Source organism: Dendrobium catenatum, unplaced genomic scaffold, assembly GCF_001605985.2.
Source record: "Dendrobium catenatum unplaced genomic scaffold, ASM160598v2 fragScaff_scaffold_1573, whole genome shotgun sequence".
In the NCBI taxonomy this organism is placed as follows: Eukaryota; Viridiplantae; Streptophyta; class Magnoliopsida; order Asparagales; family Orchidaceae; genus Dendrobium; species Dendrobium catenatum.
The window spans coordinates 504,062-525,619 of NW_021320035.1; the positions used below are offsets into that span (position 1 = coordinate 504,062).

Sequence of the window (21,558 nt, forward strand, 5' to 3'; positions counted from 1 at the left end):
GGTTAATTAATTCTTATTTCACATTTATCTCAAAATAAATTTTTAAAAAATAAAATTCATGAAAACTAAATTTAGTATGGATGTTCTCACTTAATTCTTTTAATTTATTCATAAATAAAAAGATGAAATTTGTTTTTATTTTTATATAAATGTAAAATAACTCATAAAATTCTAAGTTCCAATCAAATAATTAAATTTTTAATATCCTGCATCTCTTTTAAACTGGAAATAGTATCCGGAATACCGAAATTGTTTACTAGTTATGTTAAATAAATCTGGACGAACAACATGTCAAGCGTTTGTAGTCCAACGGTTAGGATAATTGCCTTCCAAGCAATAGACCCGGGTTCCACTCCCGGCAAACGCATGGTGTCTTTTATTTCTTTGAAATGCAGAATTTTATATGGTTATTAAGGCTCTGATCCAATTTTTTAATTTTTGTTAATAATAATGATGTGCTTTAATGGGAATTATTTATTTTTATGTACTTTTTATAAAGGGCATTAATGAAAAGAAAAAAAAATCAAGCTCATATAGACAATTGTAATATATTTTATGAAAATAATTTTTTTTATTATTATCCATTTAACATAAAATGAACAAAAACAGTGCAAACAATTCTGAACAGATAGCTTATTGATTTTCATTTATAAAGTATAAATATCATATCCTTTACATTTTTTGGTTAAATATAGTTCTAACTTTTAAGCCTTACTCTCTCACCAACTCAACCCTATCACCAAAATCTTCCCTCTCTATTACTTGTGCTAAATTAAATTGATCAGCTCCATTGCATGAGGAAGGCAAAAAGATGGCTTTCTTCAACCCACTCATGAACCAACTTTTACTTCACCCCTTTTAAGAATCTACTTATCATTTTTCCCTTCTCACATCTGCTTAGTTAGTTGACTTGCTTGCTTATAATTTTAGGAGGTTTTTAGCTATAGATTTCTCACCTAATTCCTTTCTCATTTCTCTCACACATCTTAGTTCCCTATTTATTCCATTCAAAATTAGTCACTTTTAGCAACCATGGGCATCTCTAATTATCTTAACTCTGTTAACACCTTCATGAAGAATCCTACACATTCGACATTTAGTAAGGTAAATCATAATCATCATCATATCTCTAATGGTTTGATGATGTTATCAATGAGGAAAGATAACAACATGGTAGCTCAATGTCAAAGTAGAAGCAATGTTGGGAATCCAAATGTTAGTCTTCCAATCTCAACAAAGAGGCCATTGGCGACGGCGGCGGCGATAACGAAGGATAACATAACCTCATCAAAGGAACAAAATGAGGTCGATCTGCTGGATTTAGTGGCATGTGATAAAGAAAATGGAAGCACTAATATGGTAGGCTTTGAAAGAGGCATTGGAATTGCAAAGTTCTTGAGGGGGAAGAGTTTATTTATCACTGGCGCAACAGGCTTCCTTGCAAAAGGTGATGATAATTATTCCATTGCAATCATGTTATCTTCATTCTGTTCTGATGTATATATATATATATTTATGATTTTCTCCTTTTAGTTCTTATTGAGAAGATATTGAGGACGACACCGGATATCAATAAGATTTATGTCCTTATCAAGGCTAAGAGCAAGGAAGCTGCACTTGATAGGGTGAAGACTGAAGTATGAATCCATTGCTTTTAGATTTTATGACTATGAAACTTGTGTTATTTTATATGATTTTCTAATTTTTTGCTTTTATTTTCAGATTCTAAATACAGAACTCTTTAGGCCATTGCAACAAATCCATGGAAACAAGTACCAGACTTTTATGATGAAGAAGTTGGTTCCAGTTATGGGGAATGTGAGAGAAGCTAATATGGGGATTGAGGCATCACTTGCTGAGGAGATTTCAAAAGAGGTTGATGTTATAGTGAACTCTGCTGCAAACACGACTTTTGATGAGAGGTTTTTATTGAGCATTTATACTATGGTCATAGAAATTTTTATTAGAAGTTTATTTTTTAGTATGATTTAGTAGAGAAAATAAATATATATAGATATGATGTTGCACTTGACATAAACACCATGGGAGCTTTTAGGCTCTTGAGCTTTGCAAAGAGATTCAAAAGACTAAAGCTTTTCTTACATGTATCAACAGGTCAGCTACTAAATTAATGCAAATAAAAAATAGAAAGATATTTCCTTCTTTGTAGTTTTTATGGTCTCATTCATTCCTTAAATGCCAGCTTATGTGAATGGAAAAAGACAAGGAAGGGTATTGGAAAAGCCTTTTTGCATTGGAGATAGCATAGCAAAGGAGATTACCTCTCAAGAACTTTCAGCAGAATCCATGCCTTCGCTGGACATCGAAGCCGAGATTAGGCTAGCTTTCAGTTCTAGGAAGTCTTCTGATGATGCATCACTGATGCAGGAGATGAAGGATCTTGGCCTAAAGAGGTAACCAAAAATTATTCTCATACGTGCTTAAGTTAATTCATTTGTTCACTCGAAAAAACATGTTGTTGGAGAAATCATTAAGGCTTGGTTTGGGACGGCTTTTTTACCGATTCTTGAAGCATCTTTTTAGTACAAAAAATTTAATTTTTATACTAAAAAGCTGCTTCAAGAAATAGGAAAAAAACTGTCTCAAACGAAGCCTAAGTCACCTTCGCTGTGATCTGTAGATGGTGATTTAGAGCTATGATAACAACTTGCTTAGTATATAGTAAGGCTGCATGCATCAGCATCGCCATAGATGCAATATTATCAGAAACTTCATTTATTTAGTGAAAGAACTAAAATTTGTATATAGGGCAAAGATTTATGGATGGCAAGACACCTATGTCTTCACAAAGGCGATGGCAGAGATGGTGATCAATAGCATGAGAGGAGATATACCAGTTATCACAATTAGGCCAAGTGTTATTGAGAGCACCTGGAAAGAACCATTTCCTGGTTGGATGGAAGGAAATAGGTAAGCTCTTTCAAAGTTTTCCTTTCAAACATTGTCAAATTTATATGATTAATCACTTTCAACTCACTATTTATTATACTTAATGCTCCTCAGAATGATGGATCCTATTGTGTTATACTATGGTAAAGGCCAGCTTACTGGTTTTTTAGCAGATCCAAAGGGAGTCCTTGATGTGGTAATTACTTCCATACTTTTCATAATATACCATTTACAGTAATAATTTCATTTTTACGGATAGAATAAGTGAAAATGACATCATCATTTTTTTAAATTTTTTATTCACAGCCAACCAAATAAAGCTCTTAACTATTCCAATTTATGGTGAGGTTGAAATCAATTATCATTTTGTCTTAGGTACCTGCTGATATGGTAGTGAATGCTATATTGGCAGCCATGGCAAAGCATGGGTGGACAAAGGAGCCAGGAATTCACACATACCATATTGCCTCCTCCATAGTGAATCCTCTGGTTTTCCAAGAATTGGCAAGTCTCCTTTATCAACATTTTAACTCTTTTCCTTGCCTAGATTCGAAGGGTAGGCCAATTGAAGTTTCTCAAATGAAGCTCTTTGAAGACATAAGCAAATTCTCTATTTATGTTAATAGCAATGCAATGCAAAAAATGTCCTCACATGAGAAAGTGCCCCAAAATCTCAAGAACATTTGTATGAAGTTGGTTGATCAAGCCAAATACTTAGCTAGCATTTATGAACCATACACTTTCTATGGTGGAAGGTCAGGTTTATTCTTTATTTTTCATGAATTTGAAATTAAGATTTGCATCCAATGATGAGTGTTTTGATGTTGGTTTCAGGTTTGATAACACGAACACGCAAAAGCTGATGGTTGAGATGTCTGAGGATGAGAGGAGGGAGTTTTGTTTTGATGTTGGAGAAATAGATTGGCAAGACTATATTTCTAATGTTCATATACCTGGACTGAGAAGATATGTTATGAAGGGAAGAGGGATGAAATAATTCAAAACTTGTGGATGCTAAAGCATGAAAAAATCGAAAAAAAATAAAAACCCTTTGTATTATTTGAAATTTCAGTGTTTTTTATGCTCTAAAGTCATTAAGAAAAGTATTTTCCTTGAAAACTTGAACATTTTCTTAGGTGATCGATGAGGGCAATGTTTTCAACTATGTAATCTTAAGTTATTTAGATGGTATAACAAATGCTAAATATATGCATGTTAGAATTGAGATGGGTGTTTATATGTTTTTTTCAATCTTATTCATATTAATGCGGCTTTTTTTATAATACAAATATGACCAATGTTACCCAATAGAATAATTGTAAAAAAGGCTTAATGACCAAGCACTACAAATGAGGCTAAATGGGCTCCATCCATAGTGTGTGGCTTAGTTAAGCAGTCATCCCACTCCAATGAGTGATGGACATTGAGCTATCTAAATAATTCTATGAAATTATCTTTGTCATTTATGAATAGTATTAAAACTTCATTGAGTAAAATAATAACTTTGATTTGAGCAAGCCCAATTCTGATGTTCTAGGAGCTCAATCCCAACTTAATTGCTTCTATCTCAAGAATTTGTTGTTAATCCACCAAGCTGACTATGCTTCATACATTATTTAGTATGGTGTACATAGGAAGTAAGGAATTTGCTAAGTGGCTTTGATGAGTTCTATTGCATGTCAAATAGTAGTTTTAGGTCAATCGAAGCTCTTAACAAAAGTCATGAGTCAAAATTATCAAGCCATGAACTCGAACTCAAAACTAGCTCGAGTTGAGATTGATAATTTTTTTGCTCATTTGCTTGCAAATCAGTTCAATTAGAATAGATAGGTAAACCCTAATATACATTTCTCCCTACTTTGGCTTAATCCCAAGCTTGTTCGTGCTCCACTTCTTCTTCAAATGCTATTGGTCCCATCGATGCCTTTTCCGATGGGCTCTTGTTGACCTCCTCATCATAAGTCTTGTTGATTCCTTCTCCAACAAGCTCTAGCTTCAACTTCCTTTCCATATCACCATTGATAATTCTATAGAGAGCTCTCGCTGCAACTTCCTCACGATCAATCCCTTACCCAACTAGCTCGAGTCGCAACTTTTTTGTTGATCCGTTCTCCAATGATCCCCTCTAATGAATTCCTTGCTTCTTTGACATTGAGGCTTTAACAATTTAGGAGAGGCAAATCATACCAAACTCACGAGTCCAACTCAAGCCTTGATTTGATAATACAAGTTGAGCTCGAGCTCAATAATTGAGCTCAACTCGAGCTCCTATATTGAGATTGATCCTATTGTGGGATATGCTAGCCAAGCTCAAGACTTCACTCATTTATACCCCTAGCCTATATTGATTTCCTAAATGCAAAAAATAAAAAAATAAAAAAACATTGACTTCCTTCTTGAGGGGTTTCGCTCCTTAGGACTCATGGTTTAAAAATTGGATTGGACCAACTAGTGAAACCACGACACAATCTTGTGATATCTATTATGGAATGATGAATGAATGAAATCTATTTTGATAATATTGTTCTTTTTAGCTATGCCAAAATGATGAATTTTCATGTGCTTGAAGGCAATGAATTCTCCATGAAAACGTATTTCAGCACCAAGAATGAATACATGGTGAAGGATTTGCCTGTGAATTCATCTCGCTCCTTCACCTCTATAGAAGATAAATTGAGAATGTGAAGAAGAATAACATGTTGAAGAAATACTCGATCATGGGATATGATCCCATGAAAGAAAATAAGTTCTTTGAGGTTTCTGTAATCTCATCCCGACCAGGACTCTTTCATCCATTGAACACTTATTCATTTTGTCTCGGATAAAAAAAAAACTAAATATTACAGAATACTTAGATTCCATCATGATATTTTCAAGAAAAGGAGGAATTGGTCTAAGGATGACAAGAAAGAGAACAACTTTGTGTAGAGATGCCAAATGGTAAAAGGAAACAGGAAAGAAGTACTTTGATTAACTCTTGTGGAGGCTATTCTTTTAACTTCTTGTATGAAGATTATGTTTGTGCTCGGTCCAATTGCTAAAGATCATTACCACCACCTCATAAATCACTTAATAAAAATAAAAAATAACATGCTTTTAAAAAATCAAATATATTTTATTCCATGTTAAAAACATAAACAAAATAATTTAAATTAAGGTTGCTACAATATAGGACATTTAAATAGAAGTTGAAAATAATATGAATGGCCAATTTTGTAGCATTTGTTGGCTTCTATTTATGTTTAAATGCACTCTAGTTTTTAGTATTTATCTTATAATTTTAATTATTGGTCTTCCTTTTTAGCATTTAGATGATTTATGAGAAGTCGGTGAAATGATATGGTAACTTTAAGGATTTGATGATATACATATTTTGTTGTCTCAGATGGATGTTAAGAGTAGTTTGATAGGATGTGGATGTAGAAATTGAGAAAACTAGGGAGAAGAACACACAATAACTTTCACTAAATAATTCTCTCTCAATTGTAATTAAAATTTATATAAACAATTCCCCATTGATTCCTCCTCCCTTTTCCTAAAAATTTCCTCTTAGATATTGAAATCAAATTATATCTCTTACCCTAAATAATTCCCTCTCAATGGCAATTAAATTTTTTCTAAACAATTCCCCTTTGATTAAGAACCTTCCTAAACAGCTTCCTTTTAATTAGGAAACTTCTCAATTTCCTCCCAATTAAATTGACAGGTCCATCTTAGTTTTCTCCTGTGAATTCAAAAAATGGATGAAGTAGAAATAATTTGCAACGAATTTTGTTTTTGCAAATCTTCTCTTGATCAAAAAGGCTTCAACTCAATGAAGAAGTTGAGTGCAAAGAATGTAGTGGGAGCAAAAAGGGTGAATTGTTTTGCCCCAATGAGCTCATGAAGGTGTCATATATTGATGTCCATCAATTTGCGGATGATCTGACTGCACTCGGAAAATCCTGCATCTTTGACTTTCAGGAAGTGGTATATGTTGAAGGCTTCGTTTAGGGTGATTTTTTTTTATTGTTTCTTTAAAAAAAAATTAGCGTAAAACTTAAAATTTTTATACTAAGAAGTTGATTTAAAAAGCAGTAAGAAAGTCGTCCCAAACAAAGCCGAAGTTAGCATGGAGGAACTTTTGTCTCCTAAAATAATTGAAATGGTTGTGTTCTAACTTGACTGTCCACGAGAAAACCATTATCAACAATCATGCAGGTTGCTCACGATTACAAATGAGATAATATTAGGATTGCCGAAATTAGAATTGTTTGACTCTCCGGTGGGTGAAAGCCCCAATGTTTAATGGTTTTCACACCCATGGGTATGCCGGATAAGCCTATTTTTTGGATTTCTTATCATAAGCCTATCACTGTTCCCTGCTAATTTTGTACTGCTTGAAACATCATGGCTGATTAAAGAAGATGAGGATACTTGCATAAAGGTATATCTTAGGGCATCTCCAACCGAACTTCATTCCCTTGTTTGGCGTCCGCGAACTTCTCCAGTTGAACAGCAAAATGCGCAGCATTCTCTCGTTCGTGAACAGTGCAACACCAATATTGACGCCGTACTGTTCACAAATGCATTTTTGAGGGAAACAGAGAAAGCGGAGAGGAGAAAGGCTAGCATGTGTAGTTGAGTAAGAGTATACACGGAATATTCTTTTTTTGTCTTAAAAAATAGAGTTCAGTTGAGGAAGAATTACTACATTTTGAAGTATTACTGTATTTTGGAGTAGAAAATGAGTAATTCGGTTGGAGATGATCTTAGCCTTTAAAATAAGAATTTGCTTTATTCATTGCTCAATAGGATGTCTTACCACTAGTAATTCAATCATTTCCATGATAAAGGTGCCTACAGTACAGAAACAGGTTCTGTTCTTTATTATTATCCTTTTTAACAGTTGCTCTTTTTGAACAAAAAGGGAAGTATATCTTGATTCATTGTAATCTCACAAGATATTATGACTTGAATGAATTCACTCGAATGGGCATAGTACATCCACACACTGAAGTTAAACTAGGATACTTCAATCATAAATTATACTTCGAATCAATGGATGAAGCTTATAAATTTTCTTGGAAACCTCCAACCAAATACTGGCCTCCTTGTACTAGTAATTCAATGGTACAGTGCATTTTACAGAGTAAATTGCAAAGTTCTTCCTGTTCATGGACAACTTCCATTCCAGTAGGAGCTGCAGTTGAAAGGTTAAATTGAGTAAAACAAATTGGGCTGGAGTTCTATGTAAATTTGCATGCTTGATATCACCTTTGCTTAAAATGCCTGCATTTGTTGTTGTGAATGAATTGTCAGAATAGTTGGAATGGAAGCACCGAAATTGTATTGCGATTCTCCATCAACTTGGCATTGAGAATTCCACCAACTCGAAGGCAAGGCCTGGTGATTTACCTGCTTTTAAAGACGTACAACTGAAGAACTTCCTACAATTAAATCTAATCATTACTTATCTACCTAATGCTACCAGTTTCTGAAGTCTTGCATTTCCATGTAGTTATCTTCCAACTCTTCTGCGAATGTGATGAGGAGCATTGTAGCTTAAAAGGTTTCTTAGGATATCTTATGTAATTTTTTACAAATTTGTTTCATGTTTTCTAGAATCTTTTAGGTTTCTCTAACTTTATCTACTTGATATTATATATAGAATGATGCAAGAAGAATGGGGGGTTTGATGAATATTATATGAATTGAAGCTTCATGCTTGATTTGTTCTCTTATTTTTAGAAATCCTCCAAGCATCATCTTCTTATAATAATCCAACGATTATCCCCCACATCAGACTGTAAGACGCAGAGAAATACATTTACGTGCCTCCCCAACAACTACAAATTTTGAGAAGTTCTGTCCTTCCTCCTCACCTTCGGATTTGGCTAATTTCATTTGCAGAGCTAGCCTCACTTGATTTGGCTGTTTTTCTTCTCCTTGTCAAGATATATTCATCTGTAATGCCTGCAATCTTTAATTTCTCTTAGAAGATTGTGTCTTTTGATGGTCTAAAGCGATATTTGCTAAGAAAGATATAAGCAGAACAAAGATCATGGCAAAAGGTTTGGGAGGCAGAGAAAAGTATTAAGTGCGGCATCCAGATTCACTCAGAAACAAATCTGGACACACCATGTCATCCAAGGCCCGGTGCATCCAAATGATGTGATGCATCAGGATTCGCCTCCAAATGGTCCGGACACTGCACATAATAATATCTCTGGCAGGCAGGGAGCAAGAATTCACTGTCATCAGAAAGTGGATATTCTTCCCATGCTGAGTAAGAAAATTCTGCAACTAACCCTTTCAGAACATCTGTAAAATTTTCACATCAAGAAAAATGTTGTGAATCCTGAAAAGGAGTAATTTCTCTGTGCGGGTTTCCTCTATGGAAGATTTGGTCAAGAATATTGTTCATCTTAGAACTTGTTCTTCTTGAACGCTGCTCTTACCTTGAAACAAAAAGTCGCAGAACTAAAAACCCATAGCTAATAAGGAAGCTTGCAAGTTGCAACTGAGCATCTATGTCATCATTAATTGCGCTATTCGAATTATTCAGAGTAACATTATTAGCCACATCATACTCATTGAGAATAAACTATACAAATGAATACTCACTATACATTCAGTTTCTATAATATTTCATTTCAACATATACAAATCCAATAACCTCTCTCATATAGTTATTTCATAATTTTTTTTTGTTTAGGGTTATATATATTTATCAACTCTTTTAATCACAATTATCAACAATTTTTTTATAGTTCAATTTGACTCACAACACATGCAGCTCCAAAAACTGAACTCCAGTCATCAATAACTATTAATTTTATCACCCGACACCAATAAGCACAAAATTGCAGCTCCAAAAAACTAAGGTTCTGAATGTCAAAAATGGACAACACCAGCTAAAAGAAGATGAGGAAACGAAGCTAAGCAATTCCATGAACAAGTTAAGTTCAAAAATCAAAGGTAAAGCACACATAAAGACCACCACCACCACCACAAAGGTTTGAAATGTAGGCTGACATGACAGTATATCTAGCAGAATTACAACAAAACAAATTAACAAAGAAGACTAGAATCACACACATTCAATGCATAGCCACAAACTCAATAGTCCTCTGCTTCATCTACATCATCATCAGCACCCTCAGCGCCAACTTCTTCATAGTCTTTCTCGAGGGCTGCAAGATCCTCCCGAGCCTCGGAGAACTCTCCTTCTTCCATTCCTTCTCCCACATACCAATGCACAAAAGCACGTTTTGCATACATGAGATCAAACTTGTGGTCAATGCGGGAGAACACCTCAGCCACAGCAGTGTTGTTGCTAATCATGCACACTGCACGTTGCACCTTGGCGAGATCACCTCCAGGAACAACAGTAGGAGGTTGGTAGTTGATTCCGCACTTGAAACCCGTTGGGCACCTGCAAAAATATGGTGAAAATCCTCCTTCAGATCAATAAATTTTGCAGCACAAAAGGTTATCACTTCCAGCAAACAACAACAACATCAAGCCTTTGTAGCACTACGTGGGGTCAACTACATGAATCCTTTTTCTTCATTATGTCCTATTAAAAATCAAATTCGCATTTAAATCTAATAAAGAAAGATCATTTCTAATATTTTCTAACCAAGTCTTTTTAGGTCTACCTCTACCTTTCTTAACATAAATCAAATCTAATACCTCAACTTTCCTAACAGGGTTGTAAGGCCTCTATTTAATGCGGTCAAACCATCTATGGCGACTCTCTCTAATCTTACCTTCTGCTAGAGCTACTCCAACCTTTTCACATATATGCTCATTTCGTATTCTATCTCTAAGGGTAAAGCCATTCAACCACCTAAGCATCCTCATCTATGTAACACTTAACTCACTATTATGCTTCTCTCCAACATAATAAGAGAAACTATTTGATGATTGAATCTCACCAATCAACAAATTGAACTGTCCTCTTTGTTTTGATTGTGGCAACGGCTGCATTAACATCCTTGGGGACAACATCTCCACGGTACATGAGGCAGCAAGCCATGTACTTCCCATGCCTTGGGTCACACTTGGCCATCATATTTGAAGGTTCAAAGACCGCATTAGTGATCTCAGGAACTGAGTGCTGTTCGTGGTATGCCTTCTCGGCGGAGATGACCGGAGCATATGAGGAAAGCATGAAATGGATTCGAGGGTAGGGTACAAGGTTGGTCTGGAACTCAGTTATATCAACATTGATAGCTCCATCAAACCTAAGAGAAGTGGTCAGGGATGAAATGATCTGAGAGATCAAACGGTTGAGGTTGGTGTAAGTAGGCCTCTCAATATCGAGAGACCGCCTGCAGATATCATAAATGGCCTCATTGTCCAAAAGGACAGCAACATCAGTGTGCTCCAGCAGCGAGTGTGTGGACAGGACGCTGTTATATGGCTCAACTACTGCTGTGGAAACCTGAAAAAAAAATATTCATGGAATCAAAATATACATACAGAGCTTAATTCAAAATTAATACTTGGATTGTTCCCCACATGCATGAGACTATGAGAGCATTAACAGCTAGCACAAATCCTTATTAAATAGAGAGACAAACAAAATAATAGAAAGGCCCACAATAGCTGCCATGCACGTGGCTTAGCATACATAAAGTATAATAAAACTAGACACTTTAAAGTGGTTATTAGTTACTTTCGTAGCATGTGCAAACAAGTAATTGGAGAAGGCTTCAAATGAAGCAAGTATAGGAGCAGTTCTATAAGCCTTTTGATTTATATTGATTTACTGAGCAAGAACAGGGAAATAACATTTACAGTAGGGATTATAGAAATATTCTCAAGTTTTTAGTTATTATAGGTACTTTATATCTGCTAAGCACTATATGACTTTTAATATGTTTCAAAGAAAAATTAGGATAAAGAATCATTCCAAATAAAATTATAATCCAACAATTACAATCATGAGAGATAACTTCAATAACCAAAATATTATAAAATATAAAGGTATAGCAAAGAGGAGAGCTTATATCATAATTGCAGGGATAACAATCATCTTCCTTAAAATATACCTGTGGGGAAGGATAGATGGTAAAGCCAAGTTTTGATTTTTTTCCGTAGTCCACGGACAACCTCTCTAACAACAACGAGCCCAATCCAGATCCAGTGCCACCACCGACAGCGTTGAAAACTAGAAAACCCTGCAAACCAGTGCAATTGTCTGCTAATTTTCTAACCCGGTCAAGGCACAAGTCCACAATCTCTTTTCCAACTGCATTTCATAAGTAAATAATCAGTTTCATTCCAGAGCCATAAACCATGAAGAATCCTTCCATTTCTAAATGAAACAAAAGGCTATTTTTCAACACCTGTGTAATGTCCCCTAGCAAAGTTATTTGCAGCATCTTCCTTCCCAGAGATCAGCTGTTCTGGATGGAAGAGTTGCCTGTAGGCACCAGTCCTCACCTCATCGATTACAGTTGGCTCAAGATCTACAAATACTGCTCTCGGTACATGCTTACCTGCACCTGTCTCGCTGAAGAAGGTATTGAAGGCGTCATGAGCAACGCCCACTGACGTATCACTGTCCAAAGTTAACAAAATGGGAAACACAATCAGTTCATGTAGCAAGGTCTGCTAAATTTCCAAACGGACATAAATCATTATATACACGCAAGAATGCAAGTCTTAGACACAGTCCAAACAAATGCATCCAAGTGAAAGAACTCAATGAAAACTTAGCGCAACAAGCCTGCTTTTGAAGGAATTGCAAAAATATTTATGAAGTATTAAAAATAAGTATCAAATGGAATGAAGCAGAAAAACAACAAGAACCCCGGATATAATTCCCCAAGTTGAGCAAGAACTAAGCAACCACCAATTTTATAAAAGTACAGCAAATCTGAAGGACTAAGAAGCCTCAAACCTGAAAAAGCTAAAACCTTCCAGCAAGTACGGAGAGACGAAGGATCTTATGAAGAAACGTAAAGTCTAAAAGAAAAAAAAAATTGCAAATTTTCCCTCAGAAGTGGAAAATAAGGCCAAAACCTTTTAGGCAGACAAGCAAATAAACATACTCGCGGAAGCCAAATTCAGAGAAACTAAGACAAACACCGAAACAACAGACGAAAAAAACCACAGATCCACAGGAAAAATGAACTCAAAACTCCAACAGTTCACTGGAAAGAATGAAAAAACAAATACGTAACTTTTCCGGCAGGAACCTAATCCAATGCATAATACATTAACAGATCCAGATCAGAGAAACAATCAACGCAACAAAAAAAGTCCAGTGGCCGTGACACCGAACAAAGCAGACTACAAATCGATAAAATTTTGTAAGATCTACCACAAAATCCTTCCAGCTAAAACAGAAACTGAACAGAAAAAGAAAATAATAGCATGCGAACCTCGGCATCATGCCATCGGGTTGGATCCCATGCTCGAGGCAGTACAACTCCCAACAGGAGTTACCAACCTGGATCCCCGCCTGCCCAATGTGGATGCTAATGATCTCTCTCATCTTTTCCCCTTCTCAAACCCAGAAACAAAACCCTAACGCTCGTCCTCCCCCCACTCACTTTCTCTCTCTTCGCAAGCCGAGAGAGAACAGATGCCAACGAATGAAAAGCCGCGACGAAGATAGAGAAATGAGAAGATGAGAAATGCTCAACCCTAATTCCTTGTAGTTTTAAAGAAGGGCGGAGAAAATGGGGGGAAAGTTAAAATAAAATAAAATAAAAATACTAAAAAAACGTTAATAAAAAGATTAAAAATAGAGTAATAGTAGTCTGTAGAACAGCTATTGACCGGCACAGTCGGTCGACTCGGCCGGCCGAGCCCGGTTCTCCTTCAAAATCCAAATGGCAGTAGAAGTGTAGAACGATATTTTGCATTTTTGTTCCCGAAAAGATAAGATTTTACATATAAAAACAAGATTTTGCATTTTTGTCCCCAAGCATGTGAGTATTCACACAATAACCGCCTCCCAAAACAATTAAATAATGATTGTCAGACTTGCCCGCCCTCAAAGAAGTACCCTTTGCCCAATTATAATTGTGAACAACTTAACATTATTTCAGTAAAATTATTTGCAAAAATATTCATGTTTTGTTGAATTCTAAAATAATTAAATTTGTTTTCAGATTAATTCTATTTATAAAAAAAATTAAATCATATTGATTTCAGAAGAAATTTAATAATTTTAAATTATTTCTATTATAATTTATATTGAAATATTGTGATAATTTTTTTCACATAAAAATAGGTCACATGCCTAACAAATTAAAAGTTCAGTGATTATATTAAATTAGATATAATTTTATTTAATTTTAAATCAATTATAATTTAATATTTAATTTAGATACAACAACAACAAGCCTCTATCCACTACATGAGATCGATGACATTGAATTGAATATAATAAATTAAAATTAAAATCAAATAAATGATGAAATCCAGTCAAAAGAAATCATTCAGCTCGATTTCAATTAAATTTAATTTTCAATTTAAACGGGAAATTAGAGAATTATGATTTTAGTTCATTCTATCTAAGGAAATTATATTTATTTTCACAATTTAGACCATCTCCACCTTCATGAGAGAATTAGGCTTTGTTTAGGATTGTGTTTTTTATTGCTTCTTAAAACAGCTTTTTAGTATAAATTTTTTAATTTTTAACTAAAAAATTGCTTTAAAAATCGTAAAAAAGCAATCCCAAATTAAGCCTTAGGTTTCGTTTGGGGCGGTTTTTTTATTGTTTCTTAAAGCAGCTTTTTAGTACAAAAATTAAAAAATTTGTACTAAAAAACTGCTTTAAGAAGCAATGAGAAAGTCGTCCCAAACGAAGCCCTAATCTAATCACCTCTAATGACTTTTGAGACTTCTCTACACTACATCATTTAGTGGCTCAAGATTATGAAGAAATTTCCTTTATATGGAGACTAAGGTTTCGTTTGGGACAGCTTTTTTATTGCTTTCTAAAACAGAGTTTTAGTACAATTTTTTTTATTTTTAAACTAAAACTCCGTTTTAGTACAAAATTTTTTATTTTTGTACTAAAACTCCGTTTTATAAAGTAATAAAAAACCGTCCCAAACGAAGTCTTACGCTTTGTTTGGGACGACTTTCACCAAAATTAAAAATTTTGTATTAGAAATTTGTTTTAGAAGCAGTAAGAAAGCCATCTTGAACGAATCATAAGGACAACTTTCTTACTGCTTCTTAAAGCGGCTTTCTAGTTAAAAATTTTTAAATTTTGGGACAGCTTTCTTACGGCTTCTTAAAGCGGCTTTCTAGTTAAAAAATTTAAAATTTTGTATTAAAATGTAACTTTAAGAAGCAAGAAGAAAGCCGTCCAAAATGAAGCTTAACACATTCAAAATTTTAATATTTATTACAATAATAGGATCCAAAATTTGAAATTACAATAAAAATTTGAACTTTATTTTTAATTATTTATTAAATTCTTTATGATTTAACTATATCTGTATAGATATCAGTTTTTCCTTTCTTTTACAAATTTTAATGTAAGTCATCTAAATAAGAATAATTTAGATGCCACACATACCTAAATATTTATTAATGAGTAGAATTAAACTTTGAGTAATAATATTTTTTATATATAATAGAATCCTTAATAATGTCCTCTATATAATGCAAAGCTGATCTTAATTTGAGATATTATAGCCCAAGACTGATTAATTTTGAAGACAATTATCAACCCTAGTTATGTGTATCAGTTGCAGATGCTAACGCTAAGCTGTCCAATTCATCAGAACAGCACAGCTGTTCCACTCTGGACCAGGATAAGCTAATAAGATGGTATAGCTTACCTGAAAAGATTCAGTGCCTGTCAATTCACAGTAATATAAATAATTTTCTGCCACGTGGAAGAAGATAATTCGCTTGGAGGTTGTAAGTAGGAGAAATTATTTTGTGCGGCATTTGGATAGAAAAAATCATTTAGATATATGGATGTACACATTGTAATTGTTGAAGCAATTTTTTTTCGAATTATTAGTCATCTAGTTTTCTTCCAAGTTTTGCAATTACTAAATGTTTAATTAGATATAAATGTGTGGCAAAGTACGCTATAATTATTTGTTGTAATTACAACTCATATCGGGCACGAATCTCAATGCATAATAAAGTTATAAACTTCCAAAATTATTCAAACTCCGATTTCAACAAACTTATAGTCGAACTGTACGTCTCGAGAATACAAACCCAACGAAACCAAATCCAACCCAAACCGAGCCCAAATAGGTCCAAATCAAGGGTTAAAAACTCTGTTGGGAGGTTCGAACCACAATTTGGATTACCAAACGGTTTCCAAACATAGTGTGCTTATAGTCGAATTGAGCGGCTCGATGAGAAAAATCCAACGAGTCCAAGATCAATGAATTCACACATCACTAAGACATTTAAATGTCCATCAAACGGCTCATGATCAAGGGATTCAACATCGGCAGTCCATCTAACCACTCCTCATTTGCCCTTGATCTTCCACATATTTACAGACAATGCCACTCCAAGAAATCTATAAATAGAGCCACATTTTCTCTTGAAAATGGACCCCAAGCCAAAGGATTCAAGAGAGAGATCGGAGATCGCTCTTGCCTCCTTGCTCCTACTCAACCACTGCCTGAGTTCTGCCGGATCACCGCCTGAAGTCATTGCTTCGTCGGACCACCACTTGAGGCCCTGAGCTCAGCCGGATAACCACTTGAGGCCCTCACCTTCACCAAACCACCACTTGAGGCCCTCACCTTCGCTGGACCCCCACTTGAGGCCCTCACCTCTACTAGACCACCACTTTATGTCCGGAGTTCTATCGGACCACCACTTGAGTCCCTGAGCTCCACTAGACCACCACCTGAGGCCCGGAGTTCTGACGAGCCGCCACGTGACGCTTGGAGTTCTGTCGGATCACCACCTGAGGTCTGGACTTATGTCGGACCACCACTTAATGTCATACCACCATCTAACGTTCGGACTTTTACCGGATCACCACCTGAGGCCCAGAGTTCTGCCGGACCACCACTTGACACCCACCATTCTGCCAGAACACCACACAACGCCCGAAATTCTGTCGGACCACCATCTAAGACCTGGACTTTTGCTGGACTACCACATGAGGCCCGAACTTCTACAGGACCATACGATAGAACTCCTTCCGACCTCCATCACCAAACAACTGTCTTTCTAACCTCGATCTCCTGTCAACTATTATCTTTCGGACTCCAGTCTCCTGCCGACTATGATCCTTCTGACCTCTGTTGTCTATTATGGTACTTTGACCTCCATCGCTAGACAACGATCTTTTTGATCCCGATTTCCTGCCTACCACGATCTTTTCGAACTCTATCCCATCTACTATGGTCCTCGACCAAACAAACTTGTCTATGTAAACTCTCACCATGTAATGCGCTCTATATGATGTACATTTATGACATCAAGCCAATGTCTTCTCCCAAGAAAGGGCCTCATTTATAATCGACAACAAATACTAGTGTATTCATTCAAACTAGGTCTGACCCCATGGGTTTTCCCTATTTTTTCAGGGGTTTCCACATAAAAACTTTGATGTCTCTTATAAACGCTATACATTTTCTCTTACTTGTGTGCGTGTTGGATCTTCGTACAATACAAAGATTTTAAACTATAAAATTCTCTACCAACACGAATATTCTAGGACGCAACAATCGTAAATTAAAATATTATATTTTTATGAGGTATTTTTCAGGCTGAAAATTTTTTAAAGTATGATAATACATTGTTAATATAAATTTATAGTAAAACTTATAAAATATTTTATTTCGATGAAAATTGATATTTTTTATTATATTTATTTTAAGAAAATTTATCATATAACATATTTATTTCATCTCAATATATATAAGGATATTAAAAGTAATTTGATCATATACATGTGGAGCATAGCACCTTTACATTTATACTACCCAGATAAAATAGAATGATTTTTATACAGTATACAATAACTTCAAAAAGTAATTTTTTTGTATAACAACTTTATAATATGCTTTAACAACAACTACAACTACAACAATCCCAAACCAACACTAATAGTTTAAAAATTTTATTAAGAATTATATTTATATATTTGTTACTCACACATAGGGGTGTAACCTAGACAAGCCGACTCACGATCCAGCTTGGGCTTGACTCGTTAACAGGCTCGGCGATTCAAGCTCGAACAGGATTTCAAGCTCGACCGCTTTATCGAGCTTGAGTTCAAACAACACACGGCTCTACTCGCGAGCTCTTTGAGCTGCTTGTGAACGGACACAGAGTTCTGCGGGTGGGAAATTGAGGGCGGAAGTTCCGCGGGCAGGAATTTCGCGAGCCAGAAATTGTGGTCGGGAAAACCTAAGTGATAAATCGCGGGCGAACGACTCTCACATTTATGGAGGCGGACGACTCACTTGGACTCTGACGATGCGAATGATTGCAGAGGCGCATGAGTCGGCTCAAACTTATTTATAATGGAAAGAACTCAAACTCGAATTTACTTTCTAATAGACTAGCTGAGCTAGAGTGTCCAAACTAGAAAAAATTATTAAGTGCGGATAGAAATTAGTCCATATATCAATAAAAATATGCCACATTACCGCAAAAATATGAACAATTAGTACATAAGGTGACATGACGTAGTTCTACGTTCGGACGCCGATAACATGTCGCCACGTGGTTTTACTCAATACCGCGCGGCCCGACGACTTGACCAGGAATTGCTATGTTCGCGTATTGCTCGGCATTGCTCTAGGTATTACTCGGTATTGCTAGGTATTGCTCGGTATTGCTAGGTATTTTTTGACAATAATGAAAAATATCGCTCTGTGAAGACCAATACCGAGCAATACTGAGAAATACCGAGAAATACCGAGTATACCGAGCAATACCGATAAAAACTCGGTATTGCTCGGTATTTCTCGGTATTGCTCGGTATTGTTCGGTATTGATATTCACAGAATGGTATTTCTCATCATTGCCGAGCAAAATCGACTAATACCGAGCAAATACCGAGCAATACTTAGTAACACGCGAACATAGCAATCCTGTCTCCGTTCCGGGTTGGGGTTGTCGGGCCGCTCGATAAATAGTGAGAACATGTGACACTATGACCCGACCAAATAAAAATTCCAAAAATATACGCACTTAATACGGAGCGCTCGGCACTACTAGACCCGACTCCTACTCACGCATCACTTACGCGGAGCATCTATACTAGTTACATGTAGCTCTGTCGATGGTGACGGGTGATCCTTCATAATGGGGAAATTAAAAGATAACAGAAGGAATAAAGGAGCAAGGCCGAGGGAAGCCAGCCTGAAAAATTCCGTTTGATTTCCTCCTCTTACCGGCATAGATAATTAGATATTTTCTATAGTCGTCCATGTCGGTGTCTCGTTGGCCTCTTTTCTACGTCGTCCCTCTTACTTGCTTATTTTCGGTGCAGCATTGCGGATCATCGGCTTTGCCGCCTTTCTGTCCTTCACAGGCCCTCGGCGGCATCGCGGATTCCCTCAGATTGCAGTGCCCTCTACGGATCGAGCGTTCTTTGCCGGAGAAGGTGCGACTCCTTGTACCTGATCCATTTCCTTTTTCCAATGTCTGTGCGAAGGCCGCATTATTTTTTGGGGATTCTGTGCTTTTTTTTTTTGGTCGTTTTGGTGTTTTCTTTTGTTGCTAATGTTGACAGGTCGCGGGTTACTGCAGAATTAGGTTTTTATTTTATTCGTTGCAAAAAGCTTTAGTAAAATGAAACTTTCTGCTGGCTAAGTTTTTTCCTCTAGTTAGGGTTTGATTTGTCGTCGTTTAGAATAGGCGAGGTTATTATGTGATTTGTGCTTTGTTCTGTTTTTGTTTATTGTTGCTATCATACGATTTCGTGGAATATGGACAGCTTTTTGTTTATTGTTGCTGCTATAGTATATATAATTATTAAAACTATTGGGTGAACTTCATACAGGAAGTTTGTCCTTTTGGCTTGTCAGGCTTGTTCCTTAGATTTTGATTATGATCTTTGTTAATTAATATGATGGGAGATGAGGATGTTTGATTCAGTTTCCTTTTTGAGTTTTTGGATAGAAAGTGAAGCTGCAAGATTACTCTTTTCTACTGCTTAGGTGATTTGTGAACCTAGCATCCAGGGATAGGAATAGTTTTTGGGCTTTATAATGGTTTCTTATGACATTTTCAGAATCCATTTTTGTAGGGATGCTTATTTTTGTTTATTTACTTTCAATTAGAAATTTAGAAGAGTACCTTTGCGAGCAGGATAACAGAAATAGAATTATTGTTGTGAACATTACCTCTCCGTAGAGTCTTGGGGATGATATTATTGTCCTTATTTTTGAAAAGGTGGAAGTGGTAACTCTAATATATTAAACTAGAAATTTACAAGTAAAAGATCAAATTATTCAAAAAAAAAAGAAGAAGAAAAGAAATAGCTATCTAATTAAATACAATAAACGTATCTTCCTCATCAAAAGTATCTGATGTGATACCAACAAGAATTGCACGGAAATATTTTAAAGGATTACAAAGCTTGCTACTTAAGATTAAAGTTTCGTAAGATTAGATTAGAGAACTTTCAATCATCAATCTTATTGTAGTAAACAGTTACAAATCAGAAGTTTAAGCCAAGTTAAGATAGATCCAAAATTATCACAGAAAACAAATATGTTGTAATACAATCCCACGGTTAATATTTAGAAAGTTCATTATGAGTTACCATGCTCACTCACACTCAAAGTATGACTTAGCATAGAAGGTCTTTAGCACACACAACGATGCCACGAGGATGGTCGCAACGCCAATAGTCTTAATCCGCGGAAAGGTCGACGGTGGAGGAGAGGTAGCCGCGAACGGGGAAGGTGTAGATCTCCCAAAGAGAAGCCAAGGCGTCTTAGGCTTTTGAAGATCGATTGTATGTGCCAAGCAATAGAGGATGCGCTTGACGTATCTTCCCGCCGTCTCGTCGTATTCCCAATCGGGGTCGTAGAAGGGAGAGAGAAGAATGTCAATCTCCCCACGATCGTTGTAAGCGAACCCGTGATCAATCTCGAGATCGGCCATTCGACATTGAAGAGGAGATGTGAGGACGTCGTCTTCTTCTTTGGCTTCAAAATTCCCAAGGGGGAGCAAGGAGAGGGGCGGCCAAAGTGGAGAAGGGAAAGAGGGAAGGGGGGGTCGACTAGAGGGAGAAGAAATAGGTTTAGACCAAGAGAGGAATAGGGTTTTTACGCCGCCGGCCCCTCCAACCCCTTTTCCCATTGTGATGATGAATTGCAATCATCATAATACCCTCAAGATTTAGTTAGGCATGAGAGGGAAGATTTGAATCAATTGAAATTCAATTTGAATTTCAAATCTTTCCCAATTTGGAATTCCCATTTAGGAAGTATTCATGACATCAATTAAACTTCAAATAAAATTGGATTTCATAAAATAACTGCCTAATCCACAATCCCTCTTGGAAACTGCCCTAAATCTCCCAATCACTCCCTCTTTCTCTATGCCGCCGCCACCCATGATGGCTCCCCATTAATTGCCCATTGACTCCCCTTTGACCTCAATTTGAAATTTGAACTTAATTCAAATTGGATCTTCCCTCAAATTCACTTAAAACCTGAAATTAATTCAGGTTTAAAA

At 36.0% G+C, this 21,558-nt stretch overlaps 3 protein-coding genes and 1 non-coding gene across 9 annotated transcripts in view; 3 read left to right on the forward strand and 1 right to left on the reverse strand.

The window, feature by feature from the left end:
* Positions 1-295: 295 nt before the first annotated feature.
* TRNAG-UCC lies at positions 296-367 on the forward strand. The gene has a single exon. It is a non-coding gene; the product is annotated as a tRNA-Gly (tRNA).
* A 665-nt stretch (positions 368-1,032) lies between these two features.
* LOC110103179 (fatty acyl-CoA reductase 2-like) lies at positions 1,033-3,907 on the forward strand. Its single transcript, XM_028700675.1, has 9 exons — positions 1,033-1,447; positions 1,534-1,637; positions 1,723-1,922; positions 2,015-2,115; positions 2,204-2,360; positions 2,770-2,931; positions 3,025-3,106; positions 3,286-3,665; positions 3,745-3,907. Exons 1-9 carry the CDS (start codon positions 1,033-1,035, stop codon positions 3,905-3,907), a joined length of 1,764 nt encoding a protein of 587 aa, XP_028556508.1.
* A 5,900-nt stretch (positions 3,908-9,807) lies between these two features.
* On the reverse strand, positions 9,808-13,549 carry LOC110103162 (tubulin alpha-3 chain). The gene is made up of 5 exons (XM_020831762.2): positions 13,290-13,549; positions 12,249-12,463; positions 11,952-12,151; positions 10,833-11,341; positions 9,808-10,327 (listed from the first exon to the last, which is right to left on the reverse strand). Exons 1-5 carry the CDS (start codon positions 13,400-13,402, stop codon positions 10,012-10,014), a joined length of 1,353 nt encoding a protein of 450 aa, XP_020687421.1. The 5' UTR covers positions 13,403-13,549; the 3' UTR covers positions 9,808-10,011.
* A 5,542-nt stretch (positions 13,550-19,091) lies between these two features.
* The window catches only part of LOC110103196 (5'-adenylylsulfate reductase-like 5), a 38,085-nt gene continuing 35,618 nt past the window's right edge, over positions 19,092-21,558 (forward strand). For all 6 annotated transcript variants that reach the window (XR_003703029.1, XR_003703028.1, XR_003703030.1 and 3 more), the window contains exons 1-2: positions 19,092-19,242; positions 19,361-19,474. Coding sequence is in view for 2 of the 6 variants with exons in the window: in XM_028700677.1 (XP_028556510.1) it covers positions 19,174-19,242; positions 19,361-19,474 (183 nt within the window). In the remaining 4 variants the exon portion in view is untranslated. The remainder of the gene's footprint in view (positions 19,243-19,360; positions 19,475-21,558) is intronic.

Coding starts and splice junctions, on each gene's coding strand:
- LOC110103179 (XM_028700675.1), top strand. CDS start 1,033: ATGGGCATCTCTAATTATCTTAACTCTGTTAACACCTTCATGAAGAAT. Junction 1,923..2,014: donor AACACGACTTTTGATGAGAG/GTTTTTATTGAG, acceptor AAATATATATAG/ATATGATGTTGCACTTGACA. Junction 3,666..3,744: donor TACACTTTCTATGGTGGAAG/GTCAGGTTTATT, acceptor TGTTGGTTTCAG/GTTTGATAACACGAACACGC.
- LOC110103162 (XM_020831762.2), bottom strand. CDS start 13,402: ATGAGAGAGATCATTAGCATCCACATTGGGCAGGCGGGGATCCAGGTT. Junction 12,464..13,289: donor CCCGATGGCATGATGCCGAG/GTTCGCATGCTA, acceptor AACTTTGGACAG/TGATACGTCAGTGGGCGTTG. Junction 10,328..10,832: donor ACAGTTCAATTTGTTGATTG/GTGAGATTCAAT, acceptor ATATTTTTGCAG/GTGCCCAACGGGTTTCAAGT.